Raw genomic sequence first — 20,652 nt, 5'->3', positions numbered from 1 at the left:
ATTTGCTCACCATGGCTGCGGAACTTACGTCTACCCGGCTCAATGCGGAGAACCATCTGCTCTTGGTATTCAGCTCTATGCCCCCAACCTATTGCCGACTTGCCCCCGCATTCTGATACTAATTTGGTCGTCTGATTCTAGGACCAGCCTCTCCTACGGTTACCACATGAGCTTGCACGTCGAAATTTCAAATCTGTTCAGCGCCTCGTAGAGCGTGAAAAGGAATATGTCATCCCCGCACTCAAGGAGACCGCCAATGCATCCTTATCAAATGAGCAAACGCCTGACCAAGCTCTTGCTGCACTCGACGCTATGATTTCCCGCATGCAAGGCTTGAAACGGAAAATGGAGAATTTACATCAGGAGGAAAGAAAAATTCAAGAGCAGTCCCGGAAGCGTATCCAGCACCTGGAGAAACTTCACCAGATTCCTAGCTTGGCAGACGTCCAGTATGATCAGTGGGCGAGGGTTCGATTGGACAGGCTCATGGTAGATCATATGTTACGCTCCGGGTATATCAAAAGTGCCCAGCAATTAGCCCGTGAGAAGGGGATCGAGGAACTTGTAGATCTCAACGTTTTCGTACAGTGTCAACGGATTGCCGAGAGCCTACGCGCTGGTGAAACTAAAGATGCCCTGCAATGGTGTGGCGAGAATAAAGCAGCGCTGAAGAAGAGTCAGGTTTGTCTAACATCGACCGATGATCACGGAGCTATATGCCAGAACACAAGCCTGACCATGGTTTACAGTATAATTTGGAGTTCGAACTCCGATTGCAGCAATACATTGAAATGGTCAGAACGGGGCATAAAGAGAGATTCAACGACGCTATGATTCACGCCAAAAGATATTTGGCGCCTTACCTTGAAACACAGTCGGTAGAGATTCATCGAGCTGCAGGACTTCTCGCTTTTCCTCCAGACACCAAAGCTGAGCCGTACAAGGTAATGGGGATATTGGAGACCCTCTCATGAAAGACTGTACAAACTAACTCACCCTTAGTCGATGTATGCTCATGAAAGATGGGCTTATCTTTCCGATCTCTTTGTCCGCACTCACCATGAGCTCTTGTCATTATCTTCTCGCCCTTTGTTACACATCGCTCTGTCTGCGGGATTGTCGGCTCTCAAGACCCCTTCGTGCCATTCGGCCTATACCTCCTCCAGTTCGAACTCGCTGTCCACAACAACATCTGTTTGCCCAATTTGTTCGACCGAGCTTAACGAGCTCGCACGTAACATGCCATATGCTCACCACACAAAGAGCTACGTTGAAAGCGACCCGATTGTGCTTCCAAATGGCAGGATTTACGGTCAGCAACGGCTCTTAGAGATGAGCAAGAAAGTCGGATGTGTTGAGGCAGGTAAAGTAAAGGACCCTACGACCGGTGAAGTATTCAATGAGGGTGATATGAAGAAAGTCTACATCATGTAAACAAGGAATGCGTACCAAGGCTATGTACAGCTGCAACTGGCACTACTCCTTATCTTATTCTTCTGGGTTGAAACGGACAGTGGAATGTGTATCTGCAACGAGTAATTTGCACAGGCATTTCCTATTCGCTGTCGTCACTGTCGGATGCATCTCTCGGCCTCTTCTTTTTCGCACTCTGCCCAGCTTTGGAAGATGGGGCGTTTTTCCGTTTCACTGGATGGTCTTCCTGTTTAACCTCAAAGACGTACATTCTCGCGTCCCTATCTTCCCCCCTCCAGCCGCCTCTTCCACCATCCTTTCCTTCAATGTCGCCCAGCGTCCGCGCATGGGAATACTCCTTATAAGAGGCCCACGGGAATCGAAAACTGGTGACCACTCGCAGGCCAGCATGCCTTGCAAGGTCTTTAATATTCCAGAGGGTGTAAGGCTCACCCTCAAACATCGACACTAAAATCTGACCTGGTTCCACTCTGTTTTGGCGTGTCGCCTGCCCGGTAGTATTGGCTGTTCGCAGTTGGTCGCCGTCTTCACTGCCATCATGATCGTTTTCACCCCCGCTTGATTCAACGTCAGAGTTCTCCCAGTTGTCCCAGTCGTCTTCATCGTCACTATCTACGCGCTCGGGTTGATGAGACAACAAAGGCACGCACGCTTTGAAAAAAGCCACCAAGAGTTCCTGGTTGGCTCGCACCTGCCGATTGACGTCGGTGGAGATACCGCCGACATGGGGGAAGTTGAAACAGATCACATCCCACGGCCCACCTTGTGGTGCAGATGAGGTGCCGCTCTTTGCTTCTTTCCAGGCCGGGCGTTTTCGCTCCTGTCGTGGAAATCCCGTCCGTATTTCTTTACCGCCACCCGCAGGAAGACCAAGTTTTCGAGCGTCAACTGAATAAATGACTTTGGGTCCACGACGTTGCGCCGGGTCTTCAAGGAGCCCTTGTGCATTGGTTCCAACAATGCTTGTGCCGTCTCCGTTGGATGAGTTCTCCTTACTGTCCGAAGCATGCTTCCCCGTCGTCGCCTTGGAAAATGCATGCTGTATATCGTGAATGTTATTTTCAGCTTGGGGGTATTTGCTGTGGAGCGTATCTTTGGAATCATAGCAGGTAGCCATGACATTCTTGCAACGGTGCTGGAGGACTAATGAGCGAGCAAAGGAGAAGTCGCCTACATCAATCTAGTTAGGACTGCGGTCCAACAAAGCAACTTTATGACATGGTTCTCCGGGTCAGATTCCCCATTCCCCGGTGGGGATTAACAAGTAGGATGTAGACAAAGGCCAACGCGAGCTTAAACACTGAGCATCTGCTTTCCGCGTGGGGAGGAGGAAAAGCACGCGCGAGAAGAAGAAAAGAGGAAAGGAAGAAAGAAAAGCAAGTATCAAGATTGTAAAGGCAATGCATGGATCTATCGAACCGCAAGAAGGGCACATAAAAGTAATGATTGGGAAGAAAGGGCAAATCCGACTCACCTTCCCCAACCAACAAAATCCGATCCTTCCGTCCAAAAGGCACAATAGGCCGCTGGTTCCTCTGCACCTGTTGCTGTTGCTGCTGCGAATTCTTCATCTTTCGATCATTGTTGCTGTTTTTAGCATTACCCGACGACCCGGGATGGTGATGAGCACTCTGAGCGGCTTTAGGCTTTGCAGAGTTCGTAGGGGTGGTAGTCGAAAGCTTAGCAAACGACGACATTTTGCGATGCTTTTTTGAATGCTGTTGTTGCTGTTGCTGTTGCTGTTGCTGACCTGCTGGGGATGGGCCCCCACCTTTCTTGGACTTGGGCATTTTTTCTTTTATCTTCCTTTTTTTTCAGTTTTTTAATCCCTTCCCTTCTCTTGTCTGGTGAATTTTTAAGAGTATGTAGGGAAATTGTTAGGGGTCAAAAAACGAAAAGGTGAATATTAGGAATAATGATGAAAAGAGGGGAAGACGGGAGTTGTCTCTTTTCTTAGGTAAGGGTTGTGTAGTACTGTATATATATATTTCATATAAATGTTTTTTTGATAATGATATATATATATATATATATATATATTTGCGATGAAGAGGCACTAAGGTACAGTGGAGGCACGGCGGCGGTCTCAAAATTCTACTACGTATGATTTGCCTGGTTGCCGCATGGACCAATGAGAGGGTCGGGTTTGCGGGATCATGGTAGGGACGGGACCCCCATAGAGACAGACCTCCGGAGATGCATCAGTACTTGTTGATGGTAGTACGTGTTAAGTAGCTCAACAAGGTTCTATCTAGGTAATGTAGTTATACAGTAAGTGTTTGATTTAGAACCGTGGCACACACACACACACACACAGATTTGTTGGGAAAAGCATGCAACATGTTCACGAGAAGCTCCAGGGACCTTACATTATGAGAAGATACTCCGAGTGCAACCTCGGCGACTAAATAGTACTCTTACCGCGAAGGGATCTCCAGTCGTCCAAAAACACGCTTCAATTCTATAAAATTTATTAAAAGGGCAGTAAAGAAAGAACTTCTTATATACAGGCTTGAACACCAGGAAAGGCCTTCCTTTTTTGATAAATCCTCAACCGCACGAAACCTGAACTTGCGAGGCCCCGTCACAGACAAGAACACGGAACACGCCATGATCAGCAAAAAAATAAGACATGTCATATCAATCCACGGCATTACTAGATGATATTCAAATGGAAGCCATCTGCGCAGCCCGAAACAAAAATAAAAAGAATATGCGAAAAGGGTCATGATCGGGGCAGATATTTGAAAGCAAAGCTGAAAGACCAATAACAGCAAATTAAAGGCCTCTCAGGTAGCTCGACATCGGGAAATTGAATACAGAACCACCAACACCTGCCGAGGAAGGCATGAAGACTGTGATTCAGGGTCTGAACGACAGCCCTCGCCAACTACAACGAAACGAAGAATCACATATCACATGCGAGTAACGAGCACGTTCAGTCTAGCACTCGGTACGGAGTAACCTTGACGATGGTCAAGCCGGAGCAGTTGCCCACAACGAGTTGACCATCCAGTTGATGACTGGCAACCCCACTAGGAACGTAGGGAGTCCCTCATACTCTGGCTGCTGGCGCTGACCGGGGGGTTGGCGGTTGGCAAGACACCAGTCCTTGGCTTAGCGTTTTGCTTGATCTTAGCAACGGCGTAAACGATACCGCTAACAAAGCCAACGACGATAGCCGAAACACTGGGGAAGGTAACAGGAGCATCGAAGAAGATGAGTCCAGAGATAGCAATGGGAAGCTTGTTCAGAGCTCCAACCATGGAGTAAGTGGTCGACGAAGTGACGCGAACACACCAGGCGGAGGTATAGGAAATGAACACAGTCGACAGGCCGGAGAGGATCATGGCGAAAACGATGCTGTTGCGGTCCACAGGAGGGAAATTGCGGTTGACGTTGGTGGATGACCAGTCTTCTAAGAAAGCGGACAGAACGATCAAGACAGGGATCGACAGAAGGTTGTTGTAGAACATGGCTAAGAAAACGGCAGGTCAGTAAGACGATACTTTCGAGCTACAATAGTTTGAATCCGAGCAACGTACTGTCAAAGTCCTTGAAGTTGGTCAGCTTGATCCGCTTGCGCATGCCCAGAACATAGGACGATGTGCAGAGGCAGTTAACCAGCATCCAGATGTAACCAGCATTCAAAGTAGACATCTTGGCGGTCGCATCGCCATTGCTCTCCACAGCGTGCTTGATGTCAGCCCAGGCGGCAATGATAGAGCTCAGAACCATCAGTCCGAAAGAGAACAGGGTAAGACCGGTGACAGAGCCACCGAACCACAGCACCTCTCCGTAGGCGATAAGGATGATGGTCAAGTTCTTGAAGATGGTGTAAACGGGAATCGAGAGGAACTGAAGCGCCTTAGAGCCCGTGTAGATCATGCCGATCAAGAGCAGAGTGATGGGGAACCCTAGTGATAATCAAAGGCATGTCAGTTCGAGAGCGTCGCGAGGGGGGGGTTTGAAAGCACGCATGTAGAGTCTGGGCGCTTACACTTTCTGGCCTCGTCCGCGCTGAAGTCGCGATAAGTGATCAAACCGCATGATTTACAGGTCTGGATTGCAATGATACAAACGAGAGACTGCAGGAGAAATCGAACAGCGGTCAGCCTTGAGCATGCAATACACACCCGCCATGTGCTCCGATATTAGCCAACATACCTGGATGCAGAGGAGGAAGAAGTTGAGGTTGAAATCAGTGCCGGACAAGACATATTTGTTCATGACAGTCATCAAGATCGAGGATCCACAGTAGGCCAACACGGGCAAGATGGGGTTGTTGGACAGCGAGCCCGACGGCGGACTCCTGGGCTGAGGCGGCGGCGGCGCCTCGAAGCTCTTGTTGCCCTGGTCTATTGAATCCATCTGGATCGTGTAGTCGTCGGTCTTCTTGCCTTCAGCCATGGTGACTGATTCAATGAGTGTCTATGCGAAGGGGGTGGGAATTGAAAACGATAGGCCTGTGGGAACGAGGAGAAGTCGTGGCAAGGCGAAGGCGAGTCGGGGATGAAGTGATAGTGGCGGCGCCGGAGCGAGCGTTAAGAGGAAAGAAAACCCGCAAGTATAAAAAAAGAACACGAAACACCGGCCCGGAGATATGTTCAATCAGCCAGGCAGTTTGGAAAGAACGGGGGGCGAGGATGTGAAGAGGACAAGGGGGGAAGAAGAGGGGGGAAGACACGAGGAGGAGAAAGTCGAGAAAGAGGCTGAGGATAAGCCGGGGGGAGGAAGAAAGACCAGAAGGAAGAAGAATAATAATATCGCGAACGAAGGCGAAGGGGGAAAAGCAAATTACTGGGAAATGAAAAAAAAAAGGTTTCCTTTCCCGCCTGGGCTGGAACTCCCGCTTCCTCCGGATGCGGCGTACAGTCGGTTATTTTTAATCTTGGCTGGTATACCAGTACATACATAGTTACATACAGTAGGGTCATGTTTCTTTGTGATGGTGTACCATGCTTGGCTTTCTACAAGTTCATATTACCTGTGCCTTGGTCGATTGTTCCCGATTATCAGTGATGTGTCTCACAGTGCCACGTTGTCCCTATTGCTGGGGAAATCGGGATCTGGTGGTAATGATTAATTACACTTGGTACCTGACCAAAGAGGCGGTGGTACCTTTTCAGGGACTTCCTCCATACTCCGTATCGTACCAGCACTGGGAATTTCAATGCGGTCCAAACCGACTGATAACCCGCCGTAGATTCTTCTGCCTCCGTATAGACTCCGTTCCCCGATCAAGTCACAGAGGGGAAACTACTGTTCACCTTGGAATATTGTATCCATATCCCTACATATAATATCTTCATTTAAGCCTCCTTCTATCTCACTCAAAGTCAATCTCTGAAGCTCTTTTGCGGGAGCATTCAGCTTCCACCTACCTACCCCTCCGACCCACCGTGTGCTTTGCACTCCCCTCCTCGTCCTTTATCAATCAACATATAACTACCATATATACTACCTCTCCTATTCCTGTCTCGTTCTAAGGCTTGCCCTTATTCTTCAATTGAACACACATACCATCGGGTTCAACCTCGCTCTCTGCACCGAAAGCCCATCTTTACAACTATAACCCACAATAGAAAAGAACCCACCGCAACCATGAGTCGCTCCTTCGAAGACCACCCCCCCGCAAGAGACCAAGATGACCACGACGCCGACTCGGACGCTCTCTTCGACGCGCTAGAGAACGAGGACGACACAGCCTATCGCGCACACCGAATTGAGCAACTCAATGCGGAATTTGCCTCGGCCCAAAACAACAAGAACAACAATGACAGCCGCACTCGCGACCACACCATCCTCGAAGACAGTCTGTACCCGACCATCTCCAGCGATCAAGCCCTCCTAGACTTTACCACGCAGACCCATCGATGCGTGATTCACTTTGCGCACCCGGATTTCGCGCGCTGCGGCACAATGGACGAGCATATTCGAGCGCTAGCAACCCGACACCATGAGGTACGCTTTGCTCGGGTGGATGTACGGAACACGCCGTTTGTCGTGGAGCGGTTGAAGATCCGGGTGCTTCCATGTGTGATTGGATTCAAGGATGGGGTTGGGGTTGAGCGCGTGACTGGGTTTGAGGGGCTAGGATCGGGTGGTCGGGATGGAACAGATGGGTTTAGCACTGCTACGTTGGAGAAAAGGTTGATTTGGAAGGGAATCCTTGCTCAGGAGAAGTTCGGGGCTGGTGATGGGGCGTCTGATGGATCGGAAGATGATGATAGTGATGGCGGAGAGCGCAGAGATCGGGGGAAGCGGTCGATTCGGACGGGCAACGCGAGGAGTTATAGGCATGCTGATGACGATGATGACGACTGGGATTGAAAAATTCGAGTGGCCTTCCTGGATAGCCTGCCATAATTGCAGAGCGGTATCTCGCCGTCTGGTGGTTGGATGCATCGTTACCTCAATGAAACAAGGCGGGATGGAGACAACAGCCTTGGGGACCAGAGGTTCGTTGTTTGGCTGTAGTCATTGACGTTGATGTGTGACCAATCTGCATTTGCAGCAGTGATCTTGCCAACCGAGCAGGGAGCGACTCAAGTTCGGGTGATGGACTTCCAGGTTCGGAATATGCCCGGATGCTATTCCAGTCGAGCCTATACTTGTAAATGGGCGAGCTAGAAAGAGTCGGCGATATCGGGATTCGCAGCACCAACCAATGCCGGAGCAGGGTACTGAATATATTGAAGTCAAGCACTTGAGTAACTGCCAAGACACATCATCATACTAGTGATAGATCGTCGTAGAGTGAGTAGTATTACCACATCGACTACTGCAGAAATCCAGAAAAAAGAAAGCCTTGAAGAGAACTAATACAGCATCATCGTTGAGGTAAAGTTACAGAAATGTGGAGAAAACAGATCGCGGGTGACCATCCAAGTAGAAAGATAAGGCTGCTGGAAGTTGCAAATGACAAGAAAAGTATTGGGAAAAGAAAACGGACGGCCACAGGAATCATGGAGTATGACGATGCGAGGATGTATACATGTAGGTCAGAAGAGTGTTCACACAAATCCATCAACTTTCATGGAGGGGCGCCTGGGACACTTGGACTGGAAGGAGACAAGATCAGAAAACTCCTCATTAGAAACGCAAAAGCAAGGTGCTCATGATAAAAGATGAAGATGACGCGCCGGAACAAAAGGAGCAACATAAGGCAACAATCGCTCAAACGAGGTCTAGATCGCTACATTTTTCATTTCACCCAAGACCTCGGCGTCCAAGCCAGTGGCCGAGGACGGTTGATTCGAGTCACGCTTTTGCGCCTTGTCCGCTTCCAACGACTGGCGCTCCTCAGTCTTTCCGGCTCCCTCGTTCTCTTTCCCGCCGATTTGAGGCGTAGCTACCTCCATCAAGTCTTCGGATTGACGCTCTTCTTCGTTCTCCTTGGCGGCCTGCTCTGGAAGCTCAGTCTCCTCAACGGTGTGAACCGGACTCGGTGCCTCTTCTGTGACACGAGCCAGCGGACTTGACATGCCGAATTGAGTTTTGGGGCTTTGAGTAGCCCCCCGGTTGGGGAACCGATGCGGAGACCTTCCACGCTCTTCACTGGGAGTTGGGCTGCCATAGGGGGACTCTTTGCCCGACTTGCCGCCCGTGCTCAAACCCAAGCCATTCGGAGCCTTGCGCCTAGGAGGTCTCCTGCCATACTTCTGATCGGTTCTCCACCTCAAGATCTCCAGGTAGGGGGGTTCCACGTTCTGCGACTTGAACTCCAACAGCTTCATCTCATTCGTTTCTTCATCCACCGAGACCTTTCCACTGCAAATATCATCTGCTAGCGTCGCAAGGAAGGCAGCCCAGGACCGAGCAATGACGTATTTACAATCGTAGTCCCGGCCAAAGATGATAACCTGTCCCCACTTTCCAGCAGGTCCTGGGGCCAAGTCGATAGCGATATGGTTGCCGCCCCAGTCGCGAGCCAGGGGAATCCAAGCCGGATGGGCATAGGCCTTCTGGACTGCACCGGGAGGCTGCGAGTCCTGTCGCTCGAGCAGGTCATTTCTCCAAGCACCATTAGCCCCCGGGGCAGGGGGCACAGCGGACGATGAACTGGGAGTTGCCCTTGGAGGAGCGTTCATCATAGATGAACTCAAAAACTCCTCGTTGACTACCCTCCAGTTCTTCCATTCTTGAACGATTTCCTCACAGTCCAGAAGCATGCAGCCGAAGATGACACCGGTGGGCAATCCTCCCCGCTCCTGACCATCATGGACCATCAAAGATTCCCGCAGCTCCAACGGCAGGCTGCAGTCCAGTTCGTGCTCCAGTTCGTTGATGTCATTTTGGGTGCAGCCCTCGCATAGATTATCCCAGAGCTCCTGGTAGTTGTTCTCCAGCCATTTCTCAATCTTCCTCCATGAATGAGCGATGGGGGGAGGGGGCGGAGCACCATCATGGAAACTTTGCATTTGAATCTCCGGGGCACCATCCGCATTGGGATCTGCGGATTGACGCTTCTGAGATGACAATGATCGCATTCCAGGAGAGTATGGGCGATTGGGCGAGCCCCCTCCGGTAGGTGAGCCGGACCAGCCATTTGAGCCCTTGGGGTGATCGTCATCATACGGGGAAGTCAAATCCGGTCGCGATTCGATAGCGCTTGTTGCAATGGATGTGAGAGGCTCGTGTCGACTTTGACTAAGAGGCACATGTTTACCGGTTCGATATGGCGAGTCATGGGAAGCATGGCGATCATAAGAAGTCATAGTATGCCAAAAGGACCGCCATGCTGAGCCGATGCTGTGGATGGGTTAAAAAAGTGTCAACCTCTGAGCTCGGATTCTCGGGAGACGTGGCCAGGTGTGTTTCGATGAAAGGGAGATACTCACGCATTCGCCATGATTGGAATCTAGACAGATGCCTAGTGACAGAGGGCAAGCGAAATAGACCGGCGCTGGCTATTCTGTTTCTCTAATTCTCCTTATGAAAAGGGATCGAGGAGCATTTGAGGGGGGGGGAGGGAGTTCCAAGGTCGGAATTCAGTACCGCGGATAGATGGATCAAGAGCGGAAGGCAAATAATAATGTAGAGGAAGTTTTGCTTGCTAGGGCCGGTGGGTAAAACGGGGCGGCTAGGGAACCGCTAAGTGACAGCACTAAGAGGCGATTGGTTTTAGAGGAAGATGGGAGAAGGAAGAAAGTTGGAAGGGGGGAGGGGGAAGGAAGGGGGTGTGGGAAAAGGGAAAGAAGATGTGGAGATTTGAAAGAGCAGCAGAGTGGAAGACGATTAGATGGTGCCAGTACCAGAGAGAAATAGAGAAAGATGAAGAGAGAGAGAGGGAGAGAGAGGGCGAAAGTAAGAGCAAGCGCGCAAGGAAGGGAGGGATGCGAATGGGTTGGTCTGGAAGGACTGGATAATTGGGGAAATTGAGGATTGGATCTCGGTCTTTGGGTCTGTCTCTCCTTGTGAGGGGAGGAAAAGAGAGTAGGGAAGGAAGGGAAAAGGAAAGTTGAAGTGAAGAAAGGATTGGAGAAAAGCGCTTTTCCCTCTTCTCTTGTGATGAACAGCAAGATTAGATTCTGTCTCTTTTTTTTTTACCTTCCGTCAAAATTCTTTTTCCAATTTCGATATTGGTTATTGTTGTCGTCGTCTTCCACTTTCTTTCAAACTCCTTCTCCTTCTGCTGCTGCTGTCGTCGTCTCCCTTTGGGGCCCTTCACCAACTAGCGTGCAGTGGGTTTTTTTTTTCGGGGGGGCGAGGCCGGCAGCGACGATTCGTTGTTTGAACCCCCTGGAAAGGCGTCCGGAACCAGGGACTGACTGGACCACATCATTACTCTTCGCAGTCACTTTAGATTGCCTCGCAATGTACCGGCGGTTACACATTCAACGCTAACTCAATCTTCCCCTAAAATAACTATTTTGTAACTGATGACTATTGGTCTATCTATCTATCCATCTAGGTATGGCTTTCCGGTACCCTCTCAAGGGCTCCTCCTCCTCCTCCTCCTCTCTATCTAGCAGTCTCTCTATAAGCTTATTAGTTTATGGACATTTTAATTCCCCCCTGCTTTAAATTCGACTCCTTTTAACATCACTAAAGGGAAGAAAAGTGAGAAAGAGAAAGCTTATCATGCATCACATAATCCTCACTCACCACTACCTAAAATGTCCGTTCCTGCAGACACCACTTCTTAACATTCCTTACCCGCCACCAACCTCCATCTAGGTGGCAAGCCTTGTCCAATTGCGGCGCTACGCGTGTGATATCACATCTTTTCTTGCAAAACCCTTCCTGGATAGGGCTACTCAATAAACTATGACTGCAGTGGCTGATCTTGTCTACGGCCTTCCCGCAGACGGTCGGGGTCAATTTTCCCTATGCTGAATCCAGGTAAGGTACAGTTGCTTAATTATAAAACTATATTCTATTTTAGATGAACCACTCTATGTCCTTCATAACCCAGAGAGAGAGATGGACGCAACCTTGAAGTTTAATCGGTTTCATGTAGGAACTTTGTCCCATCATCGAACCGGAGTATTTATGCCAATGATCATGATCATCCTTGCTCATCCCAGCTTTAGTTCCATCTTACTAAATGATGTAACAATTGCCTCCAAAAGACCCTGTGAACTTTTGTGTAAAACAAAATATACACCGGGTACCTGAGTGTGACTAGTATTATGTAGGTAGGGAAGAAGTAAGTAGTGCTACTGTGTCTACTGCAGTAAGTATACTCATCTGACCTATAGTTATTCCGGCATGTAATTCATTGCATGAATGAACTTTTTCTGAACCCTAAGACACCAGCCTTAATATCTAACCACCCTCACCAGATCGGATCCCCCAGTTTTGTATCCTATACCCCCAGAAACCTACAGTAGACTGCGGGAATAACCTCACCAATAGGGGAAACCATCCATGCAACACAGGACCACCCTTTTCATCTTACGGGGAAAGTTGACCCCACGAACACCTAGGAACTCCATTTAGCACGAGGAGTTAGCCGAGGAAAACAATTTATGTATCTACCTGTCTCGCTTGTCAGAAGAACCAGCAATTCCGTTCATTGGACATGTATTAGATAGAAGTTATAGAGCACCTAAACCAGTGGATCATTCATTCAAGATCTGTCTCAGATACACCCATAGTACTTAGCTTACCTTAGTCGTTAGCCATCATTACGATTACCAGGCAATACGTGCATAGTACTCAACCACTATGCATGTTGACCAAATTACAATATGCCTGGCCTGGAAGCGTACTAGAAATGGCCAGGCAAGAAACAACCATAAAATATCCCAATGCTCTGGGAATCTCCCCATTCATCAATTACCCACCACACAATACCCCCTGTCCGCTTTCACGGGGGTCTTTTTTCTTGTTTCTCTTCTCTCTGTGATGGTGGAAATGCAAGTGGAGGCAGACTTCCCTCCAGTTAGCGAAATTTGCAATACGGAAGTGGAACCAAGAATAATAGCAAAAAAGTGGAACCGACGCTTTCGGGAACTCCCCATTCGCCGTTGAGGTTGGGCTTGCCGCCCGCCCGGCTTCTATCCGGGTTCTGGACTCCGGATTCGGGCCTCCTTTATCCATACCCATGTCTTTCCCTACCGGCTCTGTAGTCCGTGGAGATGTCAACTAAGTAAGAGTCTAGTGCGTGTAGTAGGGGGAGACAGTTGCTAATTCGGGTTTTCGGGGAGGGGTTTCGCTAGTTAGTAAACGTCGGACTACTGACTGGAGATGGGTAGACATCGACTTAATATGGTTGCTCCAGTTGTCCCTGAGACATACTAGAGTAGCTGTCACTTGGCAGAGAGACTAGAACTATCATTGCCACTACTACTATCGCTACTACTAATCGCCATGTTCTGGCCATTTGCTGGGCATACATTACAGTATAGGGGGTGGAGAAGTGTAGATGAGGTAAAGAATAGTAGCCGGCTGAACGAAGGTATGATTGGGATAGCCGTTGATGTGGATGTGCGTTGATAACGGACAAACCCACCGCGAAGACTAGGAGCTTCGAAACGAATGTAGGTACATGACACATAGGACTAAGAAAAGTAATAAGAGAAACGAAAGGCCTTCATGATACATGTCAGGAAACAACCAGTCCTGGATTGGCCTTGCTAGATCTCGTCCAGCAGACGAGAGGGCCGAACCCAACAAAAGAGCAGAAAAGTCATCGTTCATCGCCTTTGGCGAAACCTGGAACCGAACCCACGAAGGACAGGTATTGATAGAAAGGGACATAAAGATGAGATAGAAAGAAAGGGTAAAGCATAAGGCAAGACAAGAAAGAGAAAAGCAACAACAAAAGGTCAAAATGTAACAACATGAACAACGAGTGTCATCACGGATATCCGCAGACGTCAGGAAACCTCGCCCAAACCAACAGTCCCATAAAGAGCACTCCAAAGGCAACCGTACTCCGGGGTTCAATGCAAATAGAGGTTCGAAGACATACTAGGGGGACAGATAACTCCCTTTCAATCGCCAGGATAGCCGCTACCAACATGAAACCGTGGAGAACAACAGAACAGGACCCCTGAGAAGGACATAGAACATAACTTAGGACATGAAGCGCAAGATGATTAGGATGTGAACGTAAGTTGCGGTAGCCCAGTAAAAATGAGACCATGCTTCACATGGCCAGTGGGATTCAGCTAGTGTCCCCAGCACTGTTCGTCAAGACTGTGCCCTTTCTGAAAACTTGATATCGTGAAATGAACGGATGAAATAGGAAATCAACGGAAGGAAGGAAGGCCTCACGAAATGCCAATGACAGTCGCGTCAGGCGAAGGAGCTTTGCATGCCGTTGGCTGGCATGGTAGGGTTTACATCGAGTTTCAAGATCCTTCGTAGATCATCTTCAATCTTCTTCGTGTCATAAGGCTGCGCGTTGTTGCTCACTGACACGCTCCGTGAGACAGGAGATTGGTGCTGCGGAGGAGAATAATACGTCGGATATTGTGCATACTTAGGCGGAGATTTGGGCTGATCGTACGCGGCTGGAGGGTAGAAAGCTTGGCCATGAACGCTCGGCATGTTTTCAACTCTCGAAGTAAGGACTTCTTTCCTCAAGGGAGAGTTGTGCAAGTGATATTGTTGAGCAGCGTTCGAGTGTGTATAGGATGAGGAATAGTGCCGGCCATTTCCGACGAATGTCTGTTTCTGATCATACGACATGCCATGCGAGATAGAAGCGGGCGGTCCCGAAGTCGTTCTTACTGGCGTTGCAAAGTGAGGTAAGCCGGGATTTGAAGCAGGGCGCTCCATCACTGGGTTGAAGTGATCTTGAGCCGTGATAGATGCGGACGAAGGCCTCTGGGGACGAGGATTGAGCAACAAAGTTTTCAAAGCTTCGGTTTTAGCTCTCTTCTCCTGCTCATCGAAATCACACACCGGAGGAGAAGGTGAGCTGGCCGACCGTAACGCGTTCATGCGGTCTTTGTAAGGGGTCGCAAAGGAAGGCCCAATATGTGAATGCTGGAACTCCGGGCTTTCCATCTCCATCCGGAAGAGCCCACCGGCAGTGCCATTGGGTCTACGGTGCTGAAGGGTCTTAGAATCAGTTTGTGGCGACCGGACCCGACTGCTTGCTTCGGGGCTTCGCTGCTGCTGCTGCTGCTGCTGCTGCTGGGGGTTTCTGGCCTCGACTGCAGCTTTGAAGAGAAAATCCAAAGGTGTTGACTGGCGCGCTTCCTCTTGGAATTGTGGGCGCGACTTCGGTTTTGAGGGGGTGTTCTCCAGATCTGGCTCAGCATCGAGGTGATCACCGTCGGATTCTATGGTCGGTGCGAGATCGGACTCTGGTAGAGACTTGGAGAAGAAACTGGGAATAGGCAGTGCTGACGGTGCCGGAGATGCATGGAAAGTCGGGCCGGCGTAATGGGGGCTGTCCTTCACTTGAGGAGTGGCGATGGTATTATTAGGTTGAGAAGTAGTATGACGGTGTCCATTAGGTGCTGGGGATGCTTTGGATGCGTCGCGCGGCTTCTTGACAGACCGACTGTTCTTCTTCTTGGAGGCGTTGACATTGATAGAGGAATCGGTGGCGGTCCCGCCAGGACTGGAGTTCCTTGGCGGTGACGAGGGAGGGGTTGCCAGGATAGCGACTTTCTGAGTAGAGGGTGTCATATTCCTCTTCGAGTTGCGTCGATTGTTTCGCGGGCCCTTTGGCGTCGGAGGGTTGGGCGATTGAGTTGACATGGTGGTCAGATAGGCTTAAGAAATAGGCAGCCTTTTGAAGAGAAACCGAAAACGACTGGGCGGCGGCGGCACCAGAAACAAAAACAATAGCGATAAGAAGCGGCTCGAACGATAGTTACGGAGTCGATAGTGGTACGAAGCACTGTCCAGCAGCCCGTACTCAATAATTCAAAGCTGGATAGAACTATCAGGAGATAAGGACAAGAGAAGATCGTCGCTAGGTGTGCTGGGCACTGAGTGTGTGGCCCGACGAGTTGGTCTTCTTTGATTGATCGATCGGAAAGACGTCAGATGGGAGGATCAAGTCGGAAAGTTGAAATCGTCTATTATTAGAGTCGAAGGAAGCGCAGAGGAAGCAGTAAGCCAAGACTCCTAGGCATGCTCACGTCTAGATAGGCGAATAAAGGCAGAAAGTAAAGGAAAGCTGAGGTACATTGTAGGTCTTGACCGAGGCTTTGAGGGAAGAAAGGTGAAGGTGAGAGAGAGTAAGTAGCGACTGGACTTTGGGAAGGGCGGGCGGAAACCTAAGAATGGCTGGGGGAAGAAGAACCAAGCGGGGATCATCGGCGATGACTCAGCCACTTTGGTACAAGTCACAAGTTCAGTTCACTAATAGTTAGTTAACAAGCATAGAGTTCTTACGCCACTGCCAGGCCAGCAGCCTTGCAAACAAAACAAAAAATAATTCCCATTCAGCTGCTGTTTATCTCACTTCATACCCCCAGGACATCATTCTCCCCAACAAGGTACTCGGCTTTTAGAAAAGAAGAAAAAAAAAAAGAAATAAACGAAGATTCATCCTTCTTCCTACCCTTATCATTTCCTATCAACCCTTCCTTTGATAGAAATACCCCTACTACGTCAGTGCTCCTCGGGTAAGCCAATGCCCCTCTCCGATCTACGTCCACCAGAAAGTATTGCCGGTGGGCTCACACCGCAACCACTCCCCGGGTTATCAGCTAACTAACCACAACTACTACCAATAGTACCTATAGGTCAGGTACCACCACTATCCGAGCGACCTACGTAATTAATCTATTTGCTTGCCCCTCCTCTGAACCTTGCTGAGCTCGTTCACCTATTCCGACTTGTGACCGGTTTTTCGACAGACTAAGCGCCGTCAAAGGGTTAAAGCGCGCAACATGGCGGACGTGGAAATGAAAGAAGCCGGCTCTGCCGCCGCTGTCAAAGCAAAGGGATCGTCGAAAGCTTCCGAAGGTGCCAGTGACGGCAAGAAGAAGTTTGAGGTTAAGAAGGTACAGCACCAAAGTTGTGTGCTTCCCTTTTGAGTACCGTTGAAGCTAATCGGGTTGCTCTTCTAGTGGAACGCGGTCGCTCTGTGGGCGTGGGATATTGTCGTCGACAACTGTGCAATCTGCCGTAATCACATCATGGATCTCTGTACGTCTTGGACCTGTCTTGCCTTCATGTAACCCGAAGTCTAATGTTTGATGGTTGCTAGGTATCGAGTGCCAGGCCAACCAAGGTTCGTCTACAACTGAAGAGTGTACAGTTGCTTGGGGTATCTGCAACGTAAGTTTACTCTTCCTGACACTCACTCTGCATCCCACACTAACGCCCACTTTTTTTTCTGTCTCTAGCATGCGTTCCACTTTCACTGCATCTCGCGGTGGCTGAAAACCCGTCAAGTTTGTCCCCTCGACAATAGGGACTGGGAGTTCCAGAAGTACGGCCGGTAAACGCGTGTGCGAAGATCGCAGGGTTCGAATACGGGCGGATCACCTTCTATGTCTTACAATATCCCCTATCAGGTAGAACCGGAAGGGAGGGCTTTCTATGGCGTTTGTGGTTCATTTCGCAGTTCTCAGCAGCGGCTTTCAAAATTATCGATGCAGGTTTTGTTTGTGCACACGCAAGCGGACAAGTTGTGATTGATTCAGGATATTAAATAGACATGTCCAAAGTCCGCGACTCCTTGTCTCACGCAACCTTAACTCCATCTACCACAATACCTGCACCACCTCCCACGCCCGTCGTCAAGGGAACAAGCCATTTCTCGGGATTCTTATTGTACATAGGCCAAGGCGGAATCACGGCCAACCCAGTTATTAACGTGCCGGCCAATCCGACCCAGAGTGTTAGATGGATATCCTGGAAGATGTATCCAACAATGAAAGCAACGGCCTAAACAAAGCGACCATCGTAAGCAATCAGACCAGAAGACATCAACAACAACACCACCACCATCATCGTAGAACAATCAGTAGAGAAACTTACACCCGACAGAACAAGAAGCACCGTACTAAGAAGCTCTGCAATACGCTGGCCCTGGAAGTCCTATTCATGGAAACGGCAACATGGTTAACCATACACTCCGGATAGGTAGATAGAAGTAAACGCATAGGTGGCTGTAATAACGATCACCCAAAACAACGGGCGCAAAGGAAACCTAGAACTCACGATTTGACCTTCCAGAGCATCTTGAATTGGCGCCAGTAGACTATCCATTGTGGATGTTTTGATTAAAGTGCGATATGATTGTTTCCCAGTTCGATCTAGACGGTCGCTGGTCGAAGGGGCACCCTTTACTTCGTTGCCGGCGCTGAGGTTAGCTTGAGGTGGTCGCATGTCCACCGCCTCTGCTTATCGCGGGTCAATCGGACACTGTATTGTTACACGGACAGTAACATTCGTAATATTGAGGCCTGTATCGGGCATGACGTATTGTGCTCCTGATTGTACTAGTTAAGTTACCCATCATCGATCGATTGAACATCGTCCTTTACTATTTCTTTCTTTAATTGCTTGTTTTCGGTGTCATTATAGGGACGTCGGGAGGACGGCCATTGATAATGTGGCCGGGTTGTATATCTTCTAGCAATGCATCTGTAATAACAGTGCTCTTCCTGTCGGATCAGCAAACAGTCTCTTTAAATCTACAGGAGTACACAAATTGCCTTGACAATCCTGTGTTTGCAGGGAAATTTAGATTTGATAATTTGTAAAACTGACAGTCTAGGCGACTGTGCAGTAAGAGAATGTGGACACGGATATCATAAGAACGAGTGATAAAAAGAGTCACTTTCGTTGTGCCCACTGTTTATGGAGCCCTTCCCCTGGCTCTAGCCGTCTATGAAAGCATATACACCAATCATGGCGGTCATATCTATCAGACTCTCAAATCATGACTTTCTTTTTCGTGTGATTTGAATAGATCTTCGGGCAACCGCCATCCGATTCTCAGTATTGGACAGTGGTGCCGTCTTGGGCAGGCTCAAGCAACTTCCACTGGCAGGCGATGCCATTGGTAGCAAAGCGAGAGATGATGCGGTCTGCAATCTCTTGGAACCTATCCGTTGCCAAGGCAAGGATGGTCGGGCCTGCACCTGACAGACAGATTCCAAGCAGACCGGGCTGCGTACGTGGGTTCATTGATTGGAGAATCTCCGTCAAGCCGGGGATAAGAGTCTGTCTGTATGGTTGGTGGACCTTATCTTGCATGGCCAGATAGATCATGTCTGGGTCCGGCGGAGAGCTGCCCAAAGCTGCTGGGAGCAAGGCAGCGCGCTGGAGGTTGAAGACCTAAACAAAGTAATAGCATTAGCCGATGCAGCTCATTTGCTATCGGATTCGGAATTGGCGACGGAGGGAACAATGCTTACAACGTCCGCTCTGGTATACGAGGTAGGAAGAACATTCCGGGCGTTGGCGGTGGGCACGACAAAGTCGGGGATGATGGCAATAGCCTTGATTTCCTTGGCCCACTGGAACTTTCTGTAATGACCGATGCCAATGGGCGGCTCAGGAGGCCTCTTGCCGGTGTCAATGCCACCGGCCGGAGAAGGGAGAACTTCACTGAGAGGGATCTCCTTGCGCGCTACGTCTTCGGGGGCGAGTTCGTTGAGATAGGTGCCAACGAAGCCTCCGAAGAGCGAGGCAGCGACATTGTCGGGGTGTCGTTCTGTTGAGCAGATGAGCGATGGCCAGCAAATGACGGGGTGTCAAGCAGTATCAATCGCATGCAGGATGCTCGACTTTATTCCCCACCAGCAGAAAGATGGACGTGCGACTTACCGATCATCAAACAATAATCCAAGAGACGATCCTTGCTGAGCCCAAGCTTACCTACTTCATTTCCCAGCATTACACCAGCCACAACGGCAGTGCCAGAAGAACCGAGACCCCGACTCAAGGGGATCGGGTTTACGATGTGCACATGAGTCTCAGCAGGGAATGCCCGTTGGCTATGGCATCTAAGTACGTAAAGTGCTACACGGGTGATCAAGTTAACCTCGGGGTCCAGACTGATCTTCTCGGTACTGTTGCTCAGGTCGTCATATGTGATACGACAGTTAAGTGGTTGTTGCGATGACTTGGAGGTATCAATTGTGACGTGGAGCTCCAAATGCATGGACAATGCCAGACCGATCACGTCGAACCCAGGTCCAATGTTGGCGGACGAGCAGGGCGTCCTGATAACAAAGGAAGTGGCAGCCATTGTGGAGGAACAAGGACGGAGGAGGGATCAGGGGGGAAAAAAAAGAAAGAAAGAAAAATGGACTGAAGCGGGATGAAACCTCCAGTGACTTGCTAGGTATGTAGTATGTATGGCAAGAGCACCGTTGTTGCCAGTCACCAGCGTAGTAGTGATAGATAGACTTGAGTCACTACAATAATAATTATTATCGCACTCGGCTCCGACTTAAGGTTGTGACTCTTTTCTTTTCTTGGCGCTCCTCGGTGGTCAAAAAAGGTAATGAAAACGGATTTCCAAAAATTAGCAGAAAAAAAAAAGGCCGACGTCGGGGAAGCAGAAAGCGGGCAAGTGAGGGGCCACAGGGCTTTGCTAGATCCAGGTGCCACAAAGCCAAGTTCGAAGATTATTTCCCAAATTCTCCTATCATCATTGTTTGTGACATGGTTATTAATACTTACTACTACTTCTTACAGAAAGTACTGCCTTGTTCACATCCATAGTTAAGCTGGCAAATAGTAACTAAATCAATACAAGTTTTCTTTGGAGTCATGCGATCGCTTTCCCTCAGTAGACTCCTCCTGATTGGATCTCGATCTGACCTGAAGATTGTG

General features: G+C 49.3%; 9 protein-coding genes across 9 annotated transcripts; 3 read left to right on the top strand and 6 right to left on the bottom strand.

The window, feature by feature from the left end:
- Positions 1-11: 11 nt before the first annotated feature.
- On the top strand, positions 12-1,434 carry AtWU_10291 (FYV10 family protein; the record flags this gene model as incomplete). Its single annotated transcript, XM_035505396.1, has 4 exons — positions 12-65; positions 142-681; positions 750-944; positions 1,003-1,434. The coding sequence occupies 4 exons, from the start codon at positions 12-14 to the stop codon at positions 1,432-1,434; spliced, it is 1,221 nt and encodes a 406-aa protein (XP_035361289.1).
- A 121-nt stretch (positions 1,435-1,555) lies between these two features.
- On the bottom strand, positions 1,556-3,131 carry AtWU_10290 (25S rRNA (uracil2634-N3)-methyltransferase; the record flags this gene model as incomplete). Its single annotated transcript, XM_035505395.1, has 2 exons — positions 1,556-2,604; positions 2,909-3,131. The coding sequence occupies 2 exons, from the start codon at positions 3,129-3,131 to the stop codon at positions 1,556-1,558; spliced, it is 1,272 nt and encodes a 423-aa protein (XP_035361288.1).
- A 1,338-nt stretch (positions 3,132-4,469) lies between these two features.
- On the bottom strand, positions 4,470-5,844 carry gmtA (GDP-mannose transporter; the record flags this gene model as incomplete). Its single annotated transcript, XM_035505394.1, has 4 exons — positions 4,470-4,912; positions 4,980-5,351; positions 5,435-5,522; positions 5,602-5,844. The coding sequence occupies 4 exons, from the start codon at positions 5,842-5,844 to the stop codon at positions 4,470-4,472; spliced, it is 1,146 nt and encodes a 381-aa protein (XP_035361287.1).
- A 1,194-nt stretch (positions 5,845-7,038) lies between these two features.
- On the top strand, positions 7,039-7,767 carry AtWU_10288 (thioredoxin domain-containing protein; the record flags this gene model as incomplete). The annotated part of the gene is made up of 1 exon (XM_035505393.1): positions 7,039-7,767. The coding sequence occupies one exon, from the start codon at positions 7,039-7,041 to the stop codon at positions 7,765-7,767; it is 729 nt and encodes a 242-aa protein (XP_035361286.1).
- Positions 7,768-8,624: 857 nt separating this feature from the next.
- On the bottom strand, positions 8,625-10,288 carry AtWU_10287 (1,3-beta-glucan biosynthesis protein; the record flags this gene model as incomplete). Its single annotated transcript, XM_035505392.1, has 2 exons — positions 8,625-10,188; positions 10,278-10,288. The coding sequence occupies 2 exons, from the start codon at positions 10,286-10,288 to the stop codon at positions 8,625-8,627; spliced, it is 1,575 nt and encodes a 524-aa protein (XP_035361285.1).
- A 3,896-nt stretch (positions 10,289-14,184) lies between these two features.
- On the bottom strand, positions 14,185-15,603 carry AtWU_10286 (proline-rich nuclear receptor coactivator motif-containing protein; the record flags this gene model as incomplete). The annotated part of the gene is made up of 1 exon (XM_035505391.1): positions 14,185-15,603. One exon carries the CDS (start codon positions 15,601-15,603, stop codon positions 14,185-14,187), a length of 1,419 nt encoding a protein of 472 aa, XP_035361284.1.
- A 1,142-nt stretch (positions 15,604-16,745) lies between these two features.
- Positions 16,746-17,303, top strand: AtWU_10285 (SCF ubiquitin ligase complex subunit HRT1; the record flags this gene model as incomplete). Its single annotated transcript, XM_035505390.1, has 4 exons — positions 16,746-16,859; positions 16,926-17,004; positions 17,066-17,136; positions 17,205-17,303. 4 exons carry the CDS (start codon positions 16,746-16,748, stop codon positions 17,301-17,303), a joined length of 363 nt encoding a protein of 120 aa, XP_035361283.1.
- A 241-nt stretch (positions 17,304-17,544) lies between these two features.
- AtWU_10284 (signal peptidase complex subunit 1) lies at positions 17,545-18,072 on the bottom strand (the record flags this gene model as incomplete). The annotated part of the gene is made up of 3 exons (XM_035505389.1): positions 17,545-17,748; positions 17,842-17,901; positions 18,025-18,072. The coding sequence occupies 3 exons, from the start codon at positions 18,070-18,072 to the stop codon at positions 17,545-17,547; spliced, it is 312 nt and encodes a 103-aa protein (XP_035361282.1).
- A 732-nt stretch (positions 18,073-18,804) lies between these two features.
- AtWU_10283 (homoserine kinase) lies at positions 18,805-20,062 on the bottom strand (the record flags this gene model as incomplete). Its single annotated transcript, XM_035505388.1, has 3 exons — positions 18,805-19,146; positions 19,227-19,525; positions 19,639-20,062. 3 exons carry the CDS (start codon positions 20,060-20,062, stop codon positions 18,805-18,807), a joined length of 1,065 nt encoding a protein of 354 aa, XP_035361281.1.
- Positions 20,063-20,652: the final 590 nt, after the last annotated feature.

The sequence above is a fragment of the Aspergillus tubingensis genome (assembly GCF_013340325.1).
Source record: "Aspergillus tubingensis WU-2223L DNA, scaffold_12, whole genome shotgun sequence".
Classification (NCBI taxonomy): domain Eukaryota; kingdom Fungi; phylum Ascomycota; class Eurotiomycetes; order Eurotiales; family Aspergillaceae; genus Aspergillus; species Aspergillus tubingensis.
The sequence above is the reverse complement of the archived record's forward strand: the minus strand, read 5'-3'. Positions and strand labels throughout refer to the sequence as shown.